This window comes from Bubalus kerabau, chromosome 8 (assembly GCF_029407905.1).
Source record: "Bubalus kerabau isolate K-KA32 ecotype Philippines breed swamp buffalo chromosome 8, PCC_UOA_SB_1v2, whole genome shotgun sequence".
In the NCBI taxonomy this organism is placed as follows: Eukaryota; Metazoa; Chordata; class Mammalia; order Artiodactyla; family Bovidae; genus Bubalus; species Bubalus kerabau.
Genome location: NC_073631.1, coordinates 103,443,913 through 103,459,717, shown reverse-complemented (window position 1 = coordinate 103,459,717; position 15,805 = coordinate 103,443,913). Strand labels below are relative to the sequence as shown.

General features: G+C 38.5%; 1 protein-coding gene across 2 annotated transcripts; it reads right to left on the bottom strand.

Annotated features, from left to right (window-relative positions):
* Positions 1-12,068: 12,068 nt before the first annotated feature.
* LOC129659550 (heterogeneous nuclear ribonucleoproteins A2/B1-like) lies at positions 12,069-13,824 on the bottom strand. Of its 2 annotated transcripts, XM_055591016.1 has the most exons (2): positions 12,899-13,824; positions 12,069-12,778 (listed from the first exon to the last, which is right to left on the bottom strand). In XM_055591016.1, the coding sequence occupies exons 1-2, from the start codon at positions 13,653-13,655 to the stop codon at positions 12,594-12,596; spliced, it is 942 nt and encodes a 313-aa protein (XP_055446991.1). In that variant the 5' UTR covers positions 13,656-13,824; the 3' UTR covers positions 12,069-12,593. The 2 variants fall into 2 exon arrangements, with proteins under 2 accessions (XP_055446991.1, XP_055446990.1); XM_055591015.1 differs by having other exon boundaries at positions 12,069-13,824.
* Between the last annotated feature and the right edge of the window lie 1,981 nt (positions 13,825-15,805).

Here is a 15,805-nt window from a genome sequence, read left to right as displayed (position 1 = left end):
CCAGTGTTTTATAGTTTTCTATATATAGGTCTTTAGATTCTTTAGGTAGATATATTCCTAAGTATTTTATTCTTTCTGTTGCAATGGTGAATGGAATTGTTTCCTTAATTTCTCTTTCTGTTTTCTCATTATTAGTGTATAGGAATGCAAGGGATTTCTGTGTGTTGATTTTATATCCTGCAACTTTACTATAGTCATTGATTAGTTCTAGTAATTTTCTGGTGGAGTCTTTAGGGTTTTCTATGTAGAGGATCATGTCATCTGCAAACAGTGAGAGTTTTACTTCTTCTTTTCCAATTTGGATTCCTTTTATTTCTTTTTCTGTTCTGATTGCTGTGGCCAAAACTTCCAAAACTATGTTGAATAGTAATGGTGAAAGTGGGCACCCTTGTCTTGTTCCTGACTTTAGAGGAAATGCTTTCAATTTTTCACCGTTGAGGATAATGTTTGCTGTGGGTTTGTCATATATAGCTTTGATTATGTTGAGGTATGTTCCTTCTATTCCTGCTTTCTGGAGAGTTTTGATCATAAATGGATGTTGAATTTTGTCAAAGGCTTTCTCTGCATCTATTGAGATAATCATATGGTTTTTATTTTTCAATTTGTTAATGTGGTGTATTACATTGATTGATTTGCGGATATTGAAGAATCCTTGCATCCCTGGGATAAAGCCCACTTGGTCATGGTGTATGATCTTTTTAATGTGTTGTTGGATTCTGATTGCTAGAATTTTGTTAAGGATTTTTGCATCTATGTTCATCAGTGATATTGGCCTGTAGTTTTCTTTTTTTGTGGCATCTTTGTCAGGTTTTGGTATTAGGGTGATGGTGGCCTCATAGAATGAGTTGGGAAGTTTACCATCCTCTGCAATTTTCTGGAAGAGTTTGAGCAGGATAGGTGTTAGCTCTTCTCTAAATTTTTGGTAGAATTCTGCTGTGAAGCCGTCTGGACCTGGGCTTTTGTTTGCTGGAAGATTTTTGATTACAGTTTCAATTTCCGTGCTTGTGATGGGTCTGTTAAGATTTTCTATTTCTTCCTGATCGAGTTTTGGAAAGTTGTACTTTTCTAAGAATTTGTCCATTTTTTCCTCGTTGTCCATTTTATTGGCATATAATTGTTGATAGTAGTCTCTTATGATCCTTTGTATTTCTGTGTTGTCTGTTGTGATCTCTCCATTTTCATTTCTAATTTTATTGATTTGATTTTTCTCCCTTTGTTTCTTGATGAGTCTGGCTAATGGTTTGTCAATTTTATTTATCCTTTCAAAGAACCAGCTTTTGGTTTTGTTGATTTTTGCTATGGTCTCTTTTGTTTCTTTTGCATTTATTTCTGCTCTAATTTTTAAGATTTCTTTCCTTCTACTAACCCTGGGGTTCTTCATTTCTTCCTTTTCTAGTTGCTTTAGGTGTAGAGTTAGGTTATTTATTTGACTTTTTTCTTGTTTCTTGAGGTGTGCCTGTATCGCTATGAACTTTCCCCTTAGGACTGCTTTTACCGTGTCCCACAGGTTTTGGGTTGTTGTGTTTTCATTTTCATTCGTTTCTATGCAAATTTTGATTTCTTTTTTGATTTCTTCTGTGATTTGTTGGTTATTCAGCAGCGTGTTGTTCAGCCTCCATATGTTGGATTTTTTAATAGTTTTTCTCCTGTAATTGAGATCTAATCTTACTGCATTGTGGTCAGAAAAGATGCTTGGAATGATTTCAATTTTTTTGAATTTACCAAGGCTAGCTTTATGGCCCAGGATGTGATCTATCCTGGAGAAGGTTCCATGTGCGCTTGAGAAGATGGTGAAATTCATTGTTTTGGGATGAAATGTCCTATAGATATCAATTAGGTCTAACTGGTCTATTGTATCGTTTAAAGTTTGTGTTTCCTTGTTAATTTTCTGTTTAGTTGATCTATCCATAGGTGTGAGTGGGGTATTAAAGTCTCCCACTATTATTGTGTTATTGTTAATTTCTCCTTTCATACTTGTTAGCATTTGTCTTACATATTGCGGTGCTCCCGTGTTGGGTGCATATATATTTATAATTGTTATATCTTCTTCTTGGATTGATCCTTTGATCATTATGTAGTGACCATCTTTGTCTCTTTTCACAGTCTTTGTTTTAAAGTCTATTTTATCTGATATGAGTATTGCTACTCCTGCTTTCTTTTGGTCCCTATTCGCATGGAAAATCTTTTTCCAGCCCTTCACTTTCAGTCTGTATGTGTCCCCTGTTTTGAGGTGGGTCTCTTGTAGACAACATATGCAGGGGTCTTGTTTTTGTATCCATTCAGCCAGTCTTTGTCTTTTGGTTGGGGCATTCAACCCATTTACGTTTAAGGTAATTACTGATAAGTATGACCCCGTTGCCATTTACTTTATTGTTTTGGGTTCGAATTTATACACCATTTTTGTGTTTCCTGTCTAGAGAATATCCTTTAGTATTTGTTGGAGAGCTGGTTTGGTGGTGCAGAATTCTCTCAGCTTTTGCTTGTCTGAAAAGCTTTTGATTTCTCCTTCATACTTGAATGAGATCCTTGCTGGGTACAATAATCTGGGCTGTAGGTTATTTTCTTTCATCATTTTAAGTATGTCTTGCCATTCCCTCCTGGCTTGAAGAGTTTCTATGGAAAGATCAGCTGTTATCCTTATGGGAATTCCCTTGTGTGTTATTTGTTGTTTTTCCCTTGCTGCTTTTAATATTTGTTCTTTGTGTTTGATCTTTGTTAATTTGATTACTATGTGTCTTGGGGTGTTTCGCCTTGGGTTTATCCTGTTTGGGACTCTCTGGGTTTCTTGGACTAGGGTGATTATTTCCTTCCCCATTTTAGGGAAGTTTTCAACTATTATCTCCTCAAGTATTTTCTCATGGTCTTTCTTTTTGTCTTCTTCTTCTGGGATCCCTATGATTCGAATGTTGTAGCGTTTAATATTGTCCTGGAGGTCTCTGAGATTGTCCTCATTTCTTTTAATTCGTTTTTCTTTTGTCCTCTCTGATTCATTTATTTCTACCATTCTATCTTCTAATTCACTAATCCTATCTTCTGCCTCTGTTATTCTACTATTTGTTGCCTCCAGAGTGTTTTTAATTTCACTTATTGCATTATTCATTATATATTGACTCTTTTTTATTTCTTCTAAGTCCTTGTTAAACCTTTCTTGCATCTTCTCAATCCTTGCCTCCAGGCTATTTATCTGTGATTCCATTTTAATTTCAAGATTTTGGATCAATTTCACTATCATTATTCGGAATTCTTTATCAGGTAGATTCCCTATCTCTTCCTCTTTTGTTTGGTTTGGTGGGCATTTATCCTGTTCCTTTATCTGCTGGGTATTCCTCTGTCTCTTCATCTTGTTTAAGTTGCTGAGTTTGGGGTGTCCTTTCTGTATTCTGGCAGTTTGTGGAGTTCTCTTTATTGTGGCGTTTCCTCGCTGTGTGTGGGTTTGTACAGGTGGCTTGTCAAGGTTTCCTGGTTAGGGAAGCTTGTGTCGATGTTCTGGTGGATGGAGCTGTATTTCTTCTCTCTGGAGTGTAATGAAATGTCCAGTAATGAGTTATGAGATGTCTATGGTTTTGGGGTGACTTTGGGCAGCCTGTATCTTGAAGCTCAGGGCTGTGTTCCTTTGTTGCTGGAGAATTTGCTTGTTATGTCTTTCCCTGGAACTTGTTGGCCCTTGTGTGGTGCTTGGTTTCAGTGTCGGTATGGAGGCGTTTGATGAGCTCCTGTCAATTAATGTTCCTTGGAGTCAGGAGTTCCCTGGAGTCAGGGTTTGGACTTAAGCCTCCTACTTCCAGTTATCGGTCTTAATTTTACAGTAGTTTCAAAACTTCTCCTTCTATACAGCACCACTGATAAAACATCTACGTTAAAGATGAAAAGTTTCTCTACTGTGAGGGTCACTCAGAGAGGTTCACAGCGTTACATGGAGAAGAGAAGACGGAGGAGGGAGTTAGAGGTGACCCAAATGAGATGAGGTGGAATCAACAGTGGAGAGAGTGGGCTAGCCAGTAGTCACTTCCTTATGTGCTCTCCACAACTGGACCGCTCAGAGATGTTCACGGAGTTATACAGGGAAGAGAAGAAGGAGGCAGGAGACAGAGGTGGCCAGAAGGATAAAAGGGGGAAATGAAAAGGAGGGAGACAGATCCAGCCAGTAATCAGTTCCTTAAGTGTTCTCCACCATCTGGAACACACAGAAATTCACAGAGTTGGGTAGAGTAGAGAGGGGTTAGGGAGGAGATACAGGTGACCTGGTGGAGAAAATGGAGAGTCCAAAGGGAGAGAGAGCAGTCAAGCCAGTAATCTCGTACACTAGTGGAAAATGGGTCCTGAAGATTGGGTTCTTAAAGGTATAAAATTGGTAACAAATACATAAAAACAAAAATTAGAAATCTAGAGTAGAGTTTGGAATTTCACAAATGCGATGTTAATGAAAAGAAGAAGGAAAAGAAAGAGAGAAAAAACGAACAAAGAAAAACAAACAAGGTCGTGAAAGTAATAAAGAAACTACAGGTACAAAATTGATAACTAATACCAAAAAGCAAAAATTAAAAATCTAGAGTAGAGTTTGGAATTTCAAAAATACAACGTTAAAAAAAAAAAAGAAGAAGAAGAAGAAGAAGAAGAAAAATAAAGAGAGAAAACAAACAAACCAACAAAAACAATGTCGCAAAAATTATAAAGAAAATACAGGTACAAAATTGATATCAAATACCAAAAAGCATAAATTAAAAATCTTGAGTAGAGTTTGGAATTGCAGATATACGATGTTATATAAAAGAAGAAGAGAAAGAAACAGAGGGAAAAAAAAAGTCACAGAAATTATGAAAAAAACTATAGGTACAAAATTGATAACATATATCAAAAGGCTAAAATTAAAAATCTAGAGTAGAGTTTGGAATTTCAAAAATACAATGTTAAAGAAAAGAAAAAAAGAAAAAAGAAAAAAAAAAAAAACACGGTCAAAAAATTATAAAATATATATATGAAGTTTGCTGAAGAAGAAAAAAAAATAGGGTCTTTTTTTTTTTTGGCAAAGTAATAGTTATAAAAGTGAAAATTAAAGGACAATAGAGGACTTAAAAAAAATTTTTTTTTAATTAAAAAAAAAAAGAAAGAAAGAAAGATTGATCGTAAAAATAGTAAAAATATATCTAGGTCTTTCTCTGGTTTTGTTGTGAGTATTGTGGGTTCAGTTCATTTTTGGCAGTTCCTTAGTCCGACTTATATTTCTCAAGATCTATAGGCCCCTTCCTATGTAATCCGTAGTAACCACAGGGTTTTAATCTATGGCCTGTAGCTTCCAAGGCGTTTCCCTCTGTTATAGCTTCTTCTGTTTGCTGGTCTCTTCAGTGTCTGGTTCCCGCCCTGACACAAAGGGGACGGTGGAGGACACTATTTTTTTTTTTTTTTTTTTTAATTTAGGCTCACTTGTTCAGCCGCGCTGTGGGGAGGGAGGGAGGGATGCTGCAAACAGGTAACACTGGCGTGCGCTCGCAGTGCCTCAGCCACACTGGGTCTGCCCCCGCTCACGGCGCGTGTAGCCTCCCTGCCCACACTGCTTGGGCTCTAGGTTGTTCCGCCGGGAACAATCCGAGGCCGGCCCTGGGCTGAGCTCCCAGGTCCAAGCCGCTCAGGTTCAGGCACTCGGGTAGTCCTCAGAGGCGCAGACTCGGTTGGGCCTGAGTTTTGTGTTCTTCCCAGATCCGAGCAGCTCAGGTGATGAGGTGTTTGGCGGGCGCCAATGCTGCGACTTATCGCCTCCCCGCCACTCGGTTATCTGGGTGTAAAACCGGCGCACCTTCTCAGGCAGATGTTGACCGTCCAGACCCCCAAGAAGTTTTAGTTAGCAAAGAAGCCTGCTTACAGTTTTATAGATAGTGTCTCTCTGGGGCTGCGATGTCCCCCTTCCGGCTCTGGCTGCCTGTCACCGGAGGGGGAAGGTCTGCAGCCGGCTATATCTGTTCAGTCCTTTGTTCTGTGCGCGGGCCTGGCGGTGTCTTAGGTTAGGGCTGGCTTTTCGCGTGGTAGATATCCCACAGTCTGGTTTGCTAGCCCAAATTATTTCGCTCAGATAGCGCTCAGGACATTCGGCCCGATTCTTACTCTAAGGGACACAGCCCGCGCCGCACTTCCCTGCCTAGCCCCCGCTTGCTAATGGCGTGTGCAGGCGTCTGCGCTGCTTCTCCGCTGGGGGAGTTACCGTAGGGCTCACAATCCGCGATTTTTAATTGTTTATTTTTTTTTTCCCCTCCCTTTTATGTTGCCCTCTGTGCTTCCAAAGCTCGGCACAGATTCGGCAGTGAGAGGGTTTCCTGGTGTTTGGAAACTTCTCTCTTTTTAAGACTCCCTTCCCGGGACGGAACTCCGTCCCTCCCTCTTTTGTCTCTTTTTTTGTCTTTTATATTTTTTCCTACCTCCTTTCGAAGAGTTGGGCTGCTTTTCTGGGTGCCTGATGTCCTCCGCCGGCATTCAGAAGTTGTTTTGTGGAATTTACTCGACGTTTAAATGCTCTTTTGATGAATTTGTGGGGGAGAAAGTGTTCTCCCCGTCCTACTCCTCCGCCATCTTGGCTCCTCCCTCTCTTTGCCATCTTTTAAGTTAACATGCACATTTTAAACTTTCAAAAGTAGCTGAATCTGCTTTTTATTTTTTGCAAATTCTTATTTGTTTTAAATATAAAGGGTCTTACCCAAAGTAGAGCTCAGATAAAATGTCTGAGTTTCTTTCTAAGCATTTTATGGCTTAATATTTATAAGTTAATTATGATCTGGAATTCATTTTAGTATTGGATAAGAGTTGAAGACCACAGTTTTACTTAAAAGTAAATGACCTAAACCCACTTATTAAATAACCCTTGCCTTTCCCAAAGATCTGTTAATGGATCATTTTCATAAGGCGAAATCATATATGCACTATCGTTTTTAGTATTGTTCTGTTTCTTTGATCCTTCTAAAGGTGCCTATGACTGTATCCCATTGATTAATGTGATACTATAGGTTTACACTGATTTAATATCTTACAGCAGTAATTTAAACCAATCATCTTTTCACATTAAATAATATATTCTTATCTATTTATATATTCCCACATAATTTTTAAATATATTTAAATAATAAAAGTTTAAAATTTTGTTAGAGAAATAAATGCACATATTTTTTAAAAACATGCACAAGGAATATGCACAATCGCCCCCCAGTTCATCTATCCCTACTCTTTGTTCCTACAAAAACCTAGGTTTCACCCTTCTAAGGGTTTATGTTTTAAATTCATCTGGCTCCAAGACTCTAAATAATATGCTAAAATTTATCTATTTCAAACATCTTTTTCCAACAAAACAAGATTCAAAAATGTGACTCTGTAAATCCCTTCCTGATTCTTTCTACTACAGTTAATCCACTATTACAATTCATCACTGTTACTTTTGGAACTTTAAATCGTATATTTTAATATTATTCTTGTTCAAACAACTAGAGATTTTCTCTGGATTCCTTACTCCACACAGTATTTATCGTCCCTGTCTATTTCATCACCAATTTTTTTGTCACTACTTCCAAACTTCTTTCTTGCACACATTTATTTTAGATTGACTAGTTTGATAAAATTTATGTTCTTTTCCTGCAACCAAAGTTACACAGATTTTTCACTAACTTATAGTGTGATTCCGTAATACTCACTATGACTGTCCTAACAGTTCTTCTCCTACCCAGATAAAAAGTCAAAAATGTTTCACCCTAAAGTTTTCACTCACTAAAATGAGGCAGTGAGTTCTCTCTCTCTATAGGGAAAGTGGACTCAACAGGACCACTCAGAGAGCTGATGAGTGTGCCCTGTATGTAGGGAGACCTAATGAGCTGGTGTCTGACTCCTACCTATAAATCCTAAAGAGCAAGACACGGGGTTGCTGGCTGCTTTGATAGAGAAATAAATGAGACTTGGCTATGCTGGAACTGGTCAGTATTCTCAGAGTTTGTTGGGGTGTGAGTACATCTGGAGGACAAGAAAGACAGAAAGTGAGAAACCAGAGAGAAAAAGAATTGGGTATTGTTTAATGTAAAGCGTCTAAGGAAGAATCAAACAACCAGTGGAAATAGAGATGCAGTAGCCTGGAAAATCCCATGGACGGAGGAGCCTGGTAGGCTGCAGTCCATGGGGTCGCTAAGAGTCGGACACGACTGAGCAACTTCATTTCACTTTTCACTTTCATGAATTGGAGAAGGAAATGGCAACCCACTCCAGTGTTCTTGCCTGGAGAATCCCAGGGACGGGGGAGCCTGGTGGGCTGCCTATGGGGTCGCACAGAGTCGGACACAACTGAAGCGACTTAGCAGTAGTAGCAGCAGCAGCCAGTCTCCAGAGAACTTCAGCTGGGTGATCCCAACAATGGAGAGTGTCTCTGAAGAATCCATTAAAAAGCATCCCTCGATATGAAGAAAAGTGAGCTTCCATACCTGGCCAGGTCTAGAGAACACAGGAACTAGATCACAAGGATACCAAAAGTTTCCTGCACTTTCCTCTCCTCCCTCCCCTTTTCTGATCTGTGAGAGCTGGAAACTACTCATCAAGGGAGAAAAATTCTCTTACAGGAAGAAATAGAAGAAGCCTTAATATTAAAGCAAAACAAAAAAGACTTTTAAATATTTCATACTAAGACTACATCTTGTGATTTGTAATGAGAAAAACTTTTAGCATTCCATAAAAGCTACCACAACCTGCCAGACTTTCCATCCACGAAGTGGAATAATCAGCTCTGAAGACCGATTTCAATGGAAAGAGAACAGAAAAAAGTTATTTTCCATCTACTCATTTTCTGCTCATTTAAAGCAACAATCATCAAAGGTTAAAACTCAGATGAGATTTTGGGGTAAATGACTTTTCAAAGAAATTTTTACCCTACAGTTCTGATTCTCGTTTTTCATCTTTTACTGGTATCTACATTATCTCAAGAGTACAGACAGGACTAGATGCAAAAATAAATGTAATTTTGAAAGGTTGCATGCAAATATATTTTAATTGCTTCATAATTACTTCCTGTTTCCACTGAAATTATTTTAGCTTCACGTCTAAAGTTTTTCAGATAGCCAAAGATTCCAAGTTTATATATCCTTTGGAAAAAAAAAATTGAGACATGTAAAACCAAAACCAGACAGCTGTTTCCCAGTAGCTATTTAATACATGGTAATGAGTGTATATGAGGGGGTAAGTGAGAAGCTCAAGAGGGAGGGGATATATATCGCTGATTCACAAGGCTATACAGCAGAAACAAACACAACATGGTAAAGTAATTATATTCCAATAAAAAAGAAAGAAAAAAAACCAATACAATAAATTTAAGAGAAGCTAATGTTTTGAATCCTCGTGAAAGTGAAGGTGTTAGTAGTCACTCAGTCGTGTCCAACTCTTTGTAATCCCATAGACTGTAGACAGCCAGGCTCCTATGTTCACGGAATTCTCCAGATAAGAATAGTAGAGTGGGTTGCCATTTCCTTCTCCAAGGGATATTCCCAACAATGCAGATTCTTTACTGTCTGAACCACCAGGAAAGCCCTTTGAATCCTCATGGTGTTTCCATTTTGATACAGATATTTGGTCCACTTATTTATTTCATAATCTTTTGTTAAAGGATCCTATATAAAGAATTTTAAATCCACATATAATTAATCATATTCATTATCTCTCTCAATCAATAGAGTCCACAGAAAAGTAATGTATGATAAGGCCACAACTTGCTAAGTCTCACTATAAATGACCATGGTTGACTGGAGTTACTCTAGCAGTAAAATGATGATCAAAAATACCATTTGCCTTTTATGTTTCTACAGTTTATAGAAGTTTATAGAATCATTATTCTCTGCCCTTCTCAGCAGCCCTTTTTATCCTACCCTTAACAGTTCGTTTATAGTTTCTGCTTTTCATAGGGATTTAAAGCACCTTAAAATAAAATGCATGTATACAGCAAAGTTCTGGGGGTGGAAATAATGTATCAAAGATATAAGAAGGAGTAGAAGAAAGCAAAAATGCTAAGCATAAGGTATGATGTAATTATTGTGATTGCCTATTCAATTTTGCTCTGAATTTCCTCAGGAGCAAGAAAAATAACAACAGCAAAAAACCCAGGCCAAAAACTTTCTGTTATTTGATTGAAGAAAGCAAAGCAATTTTATAAGGGAATAAAAGAGACAGAGAGAAAGAGAGAAAATGGGCACATGCATTTCTTCCCAGGTTATTAATTCTAAATGGACTTACCAAATGAGACTGTATACAGAAGTAATAGGCAATATGTCTTTGACCAAAATTATCTACCAAATACAGACAAAACCAAAGATAAAGCATTTAAATCTGATTTAGACACGGTGGTTGTTCAGGCGATATGATAATGTGAAACAGTTATGTACTTTTCTAGAGCTCTGCCCTGATTCAAGGATAGGCCTGATAATCGATTAGCCAGAGCAGTGAGTTGATATCATGTTTCTTCAACAGTTTTACTCATAAGGGACTGACCTCCATTGAGTTTGAAGCAGAAGTTGGTTGGCAGATAGTTTGAGGTCAAGCACCTCAGCAACAGTCTATGAGAGCAGCATCATTTATCACAGGACAACCGCGTGCTCAATATCACACTGGTGGGTAGCAATGCCAAAGCAACTGGTCCAGAGACCATGCCTTGAGAGATATGGCCAGAGTGGCAAATGTTCACCTTTTTTCAGAAATGGAAATTCTATCATTGTCCATGTATCTCCAAAAATATATTGACTTCTTTCTAAGGTTTAAGTCAAGAGTAGCATTAGACAACAACAGGTTTCCAACAGTATCCTGTGAAAAGGCTTGAAACTTCAAGTTCCTAGGAATGAAAAGCATTCTTTTCAGAAGCAAGTTTATGTCTATTCAAACTTCAAAAGCATAAGCATATATCATAAATATTTTTCACATGTGCTGGTCTTTCTCTAAAAAAAATGCTCCTCAACTCCTTGGTATTTCACAGTTTCAAAGCTTTTAAACTAAAACCCCTAACATAACCTGCTTTATTTTTTTTAAAAAGAATTCATTTTTTAAAGTGTTTTGATCATGCTAATATATTTTAAAAGTCAATTAAACATAATCTAAACATCTCAAGAGAGAGGAAGATTTATTTCTTCTTTTATCTAAAACCACAGACACAAAGCCCTTGGTAAATGCATTTTCATGCTGTGCTGGGAATACATAACACCCAGGCTAACAGCTTAAATGTCATCCAGCAAAGTGCAAATCCAGTGTGTAGTTTGGAGCAACAATGTTTGAAAATCTAATACACCCAGATTAATGACGAGTCATAGTTATATACAATGACGTTCTTGTGCCAAGAAAGGATGCTAGCCAAATGAACTTGAGAATAGCTTAGAAAACTTGATTGGAGAGTTTCTCGTCTAAGAATGGAATGTACAGTCTATTAGAACTCTCTTAAAAATTAATCAAAGTCCAGAAAAATGTTTTATACTAAACTCTAAAAGAAGGTCAGATTCATGTTTTGACAGCTGAATAAAAATCAGATAAAGCCAAATTGTTTATTAGCTCCAATATGCCCTCAGCTGTCAAAATAGTCCCAACAGGGAGAGGAAAGTAAAAATGCAAGCTCACCAAACAGGGTCATCCTAACAAATGAAGACCACTGGACCCATTAAATCTGTTAAACATTTTATTCCATGAAAGTAAAAATACCCCTGTAAGCAAAACATCATATCCCCCTCATCAGTCTCTTCTCTGACCATCTTGGCTCCTGAAACCTGACTGAAATGTCAGAGGCATCTTTTGCAAATCTATCTCCTACTTAAGGAAGGCCCAAGCAGATGTAGAATCTCTATTCAATGTCTGCAATATATCCTAACACAGAATCTAAATTCATTATGAGACATATTTGTACCTCAAATAACAATCTGGGTGAATAACTACAACTATCAGGAATGCCACCATGAAGGACAAAATCAAAAAAGTGGGGGAAATGAACAGACTGCAATTAAATACATAAGAAATTGATAATTGTTATAATCTAGGATTATGGATTATCTTTTACTTTCCCCAAAATTCTATACCGAGAGTGTATTGACTTTTTTTTTCCCTTTAGAATTATTTTATTAAATCATAAATGTACAACAGCTTCTTAACTCTACACACGCACTTAAATTTTTTTAAAGGAAAAACGTTATGTCTTATTACACCATGATCCTGGCTAATAGCTTTTCAAAACTTTGAGAAAAATCTTAAAAAAGGTTTCACATGTCACCTGAAACTTACAAATTTAACATTATCAAAGAAGGAATGCTTCTACACTCTTACAAAGACCACTAGAAAGAAATAACAATTAAAAAGCTAAGAAACTGTCTCAAAGGCTTTTTTTTTTTTACAATCCTTCCTCCACAGTAAGGTAATGTTATTAAATAATCCAATCCATTCACAAAATGGCTCTCTGCATCTGCTCTGGTGTCTTCTGCCATATCACTGCATATTTATGCATGACTGAGATAAGATTTTCCTTAACATTGTTATTTCGATAACCTGAAGCTGTTCTGTTACCTCTGGGCTCTCATCCTCTCCTATTTATACAGTGAAGCCCATGGCAAATAGGAAGAAGCTCAGTATCTGCTTCTCCCTCCATAACCCCCACTTCCTCCACTGCCTCCTGGACCATAGTTTCCTCCACCATATGGTCCCCCCATGTTCCTGCTACCACCAAAATTTCCACTCTTCATTGGACCATAGTTAGAAGGTTGTTGGTTATAATTTCCAAAATCATTGTAATTTCCACTCCCGTAATTTCCTCCTCCATATTTGTCATAACCACCTCCGTAGCCCCCACCCTGGTTGCCATATCCAGGTCCTCCACCACCATATCCTCCTCTTCCTCCTCCATAACCAGGGCTACCTCCAAAATTGCCACCTCCAGGTCCTCCTCCATACCCATTATAGCCATCTCCAAATCCATGGCCACTTCCATATCCATCAGATCCTCCTCTAAAGTTACTTTCTGGTCCTGGTCCAAAATTTCCACTGCCACCACGAGAACCTCCAAAACCAAAGTTGCCTCCTCTTCCACTTCTAGAACTTTGGACTTCCTGCATTTCTTGTCTAGACAAAGCCTTTCTTACTTCTGCATTATGACCATTGATAGTATGGTATTTTTGCAACACACTCTTATCCACAGGATCATGGTCATCAAAAGTAACAAATCCAAAGCCTCTTTTCTTTCCAGACTGCCTGTCAGTAATTATCTCAATGGTATCAATTTTTCCATATTCCTCAAAGTAATCTCTAAGATGATGTTCCTCAGTATCTTCCTTAATTCCACCAACAAACAGCTTCTTCACAGTTACATGAGCCCCTGGCTTTCCAGATTCCTCTCTTGCAACAGCACGTTTTGGCTCAACCACTCTCCCATCAATTGAATGAGGTCTTGCAGCCATGGCAGCATCAACTTCAGCCATGGAAGAAAAAGTCACAAAACCAAATCCTCTTGATCTTTTGCTTGCAGGATCCCTCATTACCACACAATCTGTACGTTTTCCCCATTGCTCGTAGTAGTTCCTCAAACTTTCTTCTGTAGTTTCAAAGCTCAAGCCACCAATAAAGAGTTTACGGATTTGTTCCTTTTCTCTCTTTTTCCTCTCCAAAGGAACAGTTTCTAAAGTTTTCTCCATCGCGGACTCAGTCGCTTCAGCCCGATTTCCCGCAGCCGAGCGAGATGAGAGAGATCTCTGCGGACGAACACGAACCCGGACTCGTCCTGGCGCTGTAGTGAGAACTGCCGCTGCTCGAGAAACAACACCGCTGGAGCACCTCCACTCCAGACCCGGCGCTGCTGCTACTGCCGCTAGAGCCTCTGGCGCCCTGTATTGACTTTTATATAAAAGAGAACATCTTAAAGATTGTCTTATAAAATAGTTGGGAGAAGAAAAACAAAAATACACAAAAAGTATCAAGGAAAAAAATTCAGAAGTAGTATATCAACATGTGAAAAGAATATGCTGTCAAATGAACATAAAACTGTTAAGAAACAAGCAGAGCACTGAAGCTGGTTCAGGGTGGCTTCCTGAAGGAAGTGACTTTCTGGGCTCTAGGAAACAAAGTTATTATGCAGCAGAGCATAATAAATTTATGAGGATATCAGAAACCCTGGAACAGATGTCATATGCATTCATATGACTGCTGAGTCTGCAATAAAGAAGACAATTGCCTGCACATTGCAAGACTATTTAGAAGGAAAAAAAAAGACATTTTTTTTCAAAAGCAATTGGGAGGCAGGAAATCTTTTTACTAGGAATTAAATGACCTGAGTTTTTGTGCTGGCCTTGCCATTTTCTTGACTTTTAAGTAATTCACATGAATTTTCAGAGTCTCAATTTCCTCATCTGAAAAATAATGACAATAATTATACAGACTCCCACCTTCCTTTGTTACCATAAAGGTCAAATGATATGATGTTTCTGAATATGAAAATGGAAAGTGCTACTTGTGTAAAAAGGATTTTTATGAAGGACATGCTAATATACATCTGTCAAAATTTCCCCATGGCCCAGTATTCACCTCTAGACTTCTCATACACTCTCCTAAAAGAACCTCATTCACACCCATGGCTTCAACCACCATCCATATCCTGACGACTCTCAAATCAATATTTCTAACTCAGCTCTGACTACTTATTAGCTATTTCCACAAATGATCCAAGTGCACTTAAAATCAACATGTCCAAAGTGAACTGACTCTCCTTCCTCTAAAGTCCGCTCCACATATGGTATGTTGCTGGGGTCCAGCCCCGGCTGATCCAGGGAGTTCGAAGCAGGGACGGCGTCGGCGAGGATCAGGATACAATAGCTTCAATTAGATATTAATTAGAGATATAAAGAGTAATAGAATAAGGATAGCTCAGTAGGAAAATTCAGTGGAGAAAAGAGGCTGAGTGGCTTGGTTTACACGGGAGACCAATAAAACTTCAAGACAAGAAGTTTGCACCACTTACATAGGCCGCAGGCGTCCTTCCGTTCTCCTGAAGGAGAGGAGACACTGAGGCCTCCCCGGTCCAATCTTAGAAGCCCAGGCATAATTAGTAAGCATGGCAGGTTCCGCGCTCCAGATGGAGACTCAGCCAGAGTGAGAGAGAGAGAGAGAGAGAGAGCGACATGGGGAGACCAGTCTTTCGAGGAACTGATCCCAATTCTTTATTTTCCATGGTCTACTTTTATACACTGAGATGTTATGCAAAGGTCATGCAGGGTCAGCAGTCCTGACTTTTATCAAAGTCAGGTGCTTCATACAAATGTATACAGAGGTCTTAGGGGTGTTACATCATCTTCTGGCCAGGGAGCCTGCTGACAATTTATGACCCTTTCCTTGTGACAGCAGTCAGTCAACCAGGACACTTATTTCTCCAGGGGTGATTATTCTTAAAACAGATGCCACCCAAATAAAGTTACATTCCTATAGGGTGAGGGTGTAGTGGGTTTTAGTTAAGGAAAGAATTTACTTAGCCTAAGGTCTAATGTGATTAATATCAAAGGTTAATACTTATTTCTTCTATATATTCATTAATGTGTGTAAAGGCAGGGGATGTGGAGACTTAGCAACAAACATTGGCTCAACAAATGAAAAACCCTTCACCAATACAATTTCTAATCAGCCCACTATACTTATACTAATGGTTTTTCTAACTTCTCTAAAGAACCTGTTTTTAGAAGGTTTAAAGCATCTCGTGCCTCTCACGGTTGGGAGGCTGTGAGCAATCACATGTGGCCGGACAAGCCTGTCAGGCAGGCTAGAGAACCTTCAGAGGAGTTTGGAGGTTAAAACACTC

Coding starts and splice junctions, on each gene's coding strand:
- LOC129659550 (XM_055591015.1), bottom strand. CDS start 13,655: ATGGAGAAAACTTTAGAAACTGTTCCTTTGGAGAGGAAAAAGAGAGAA.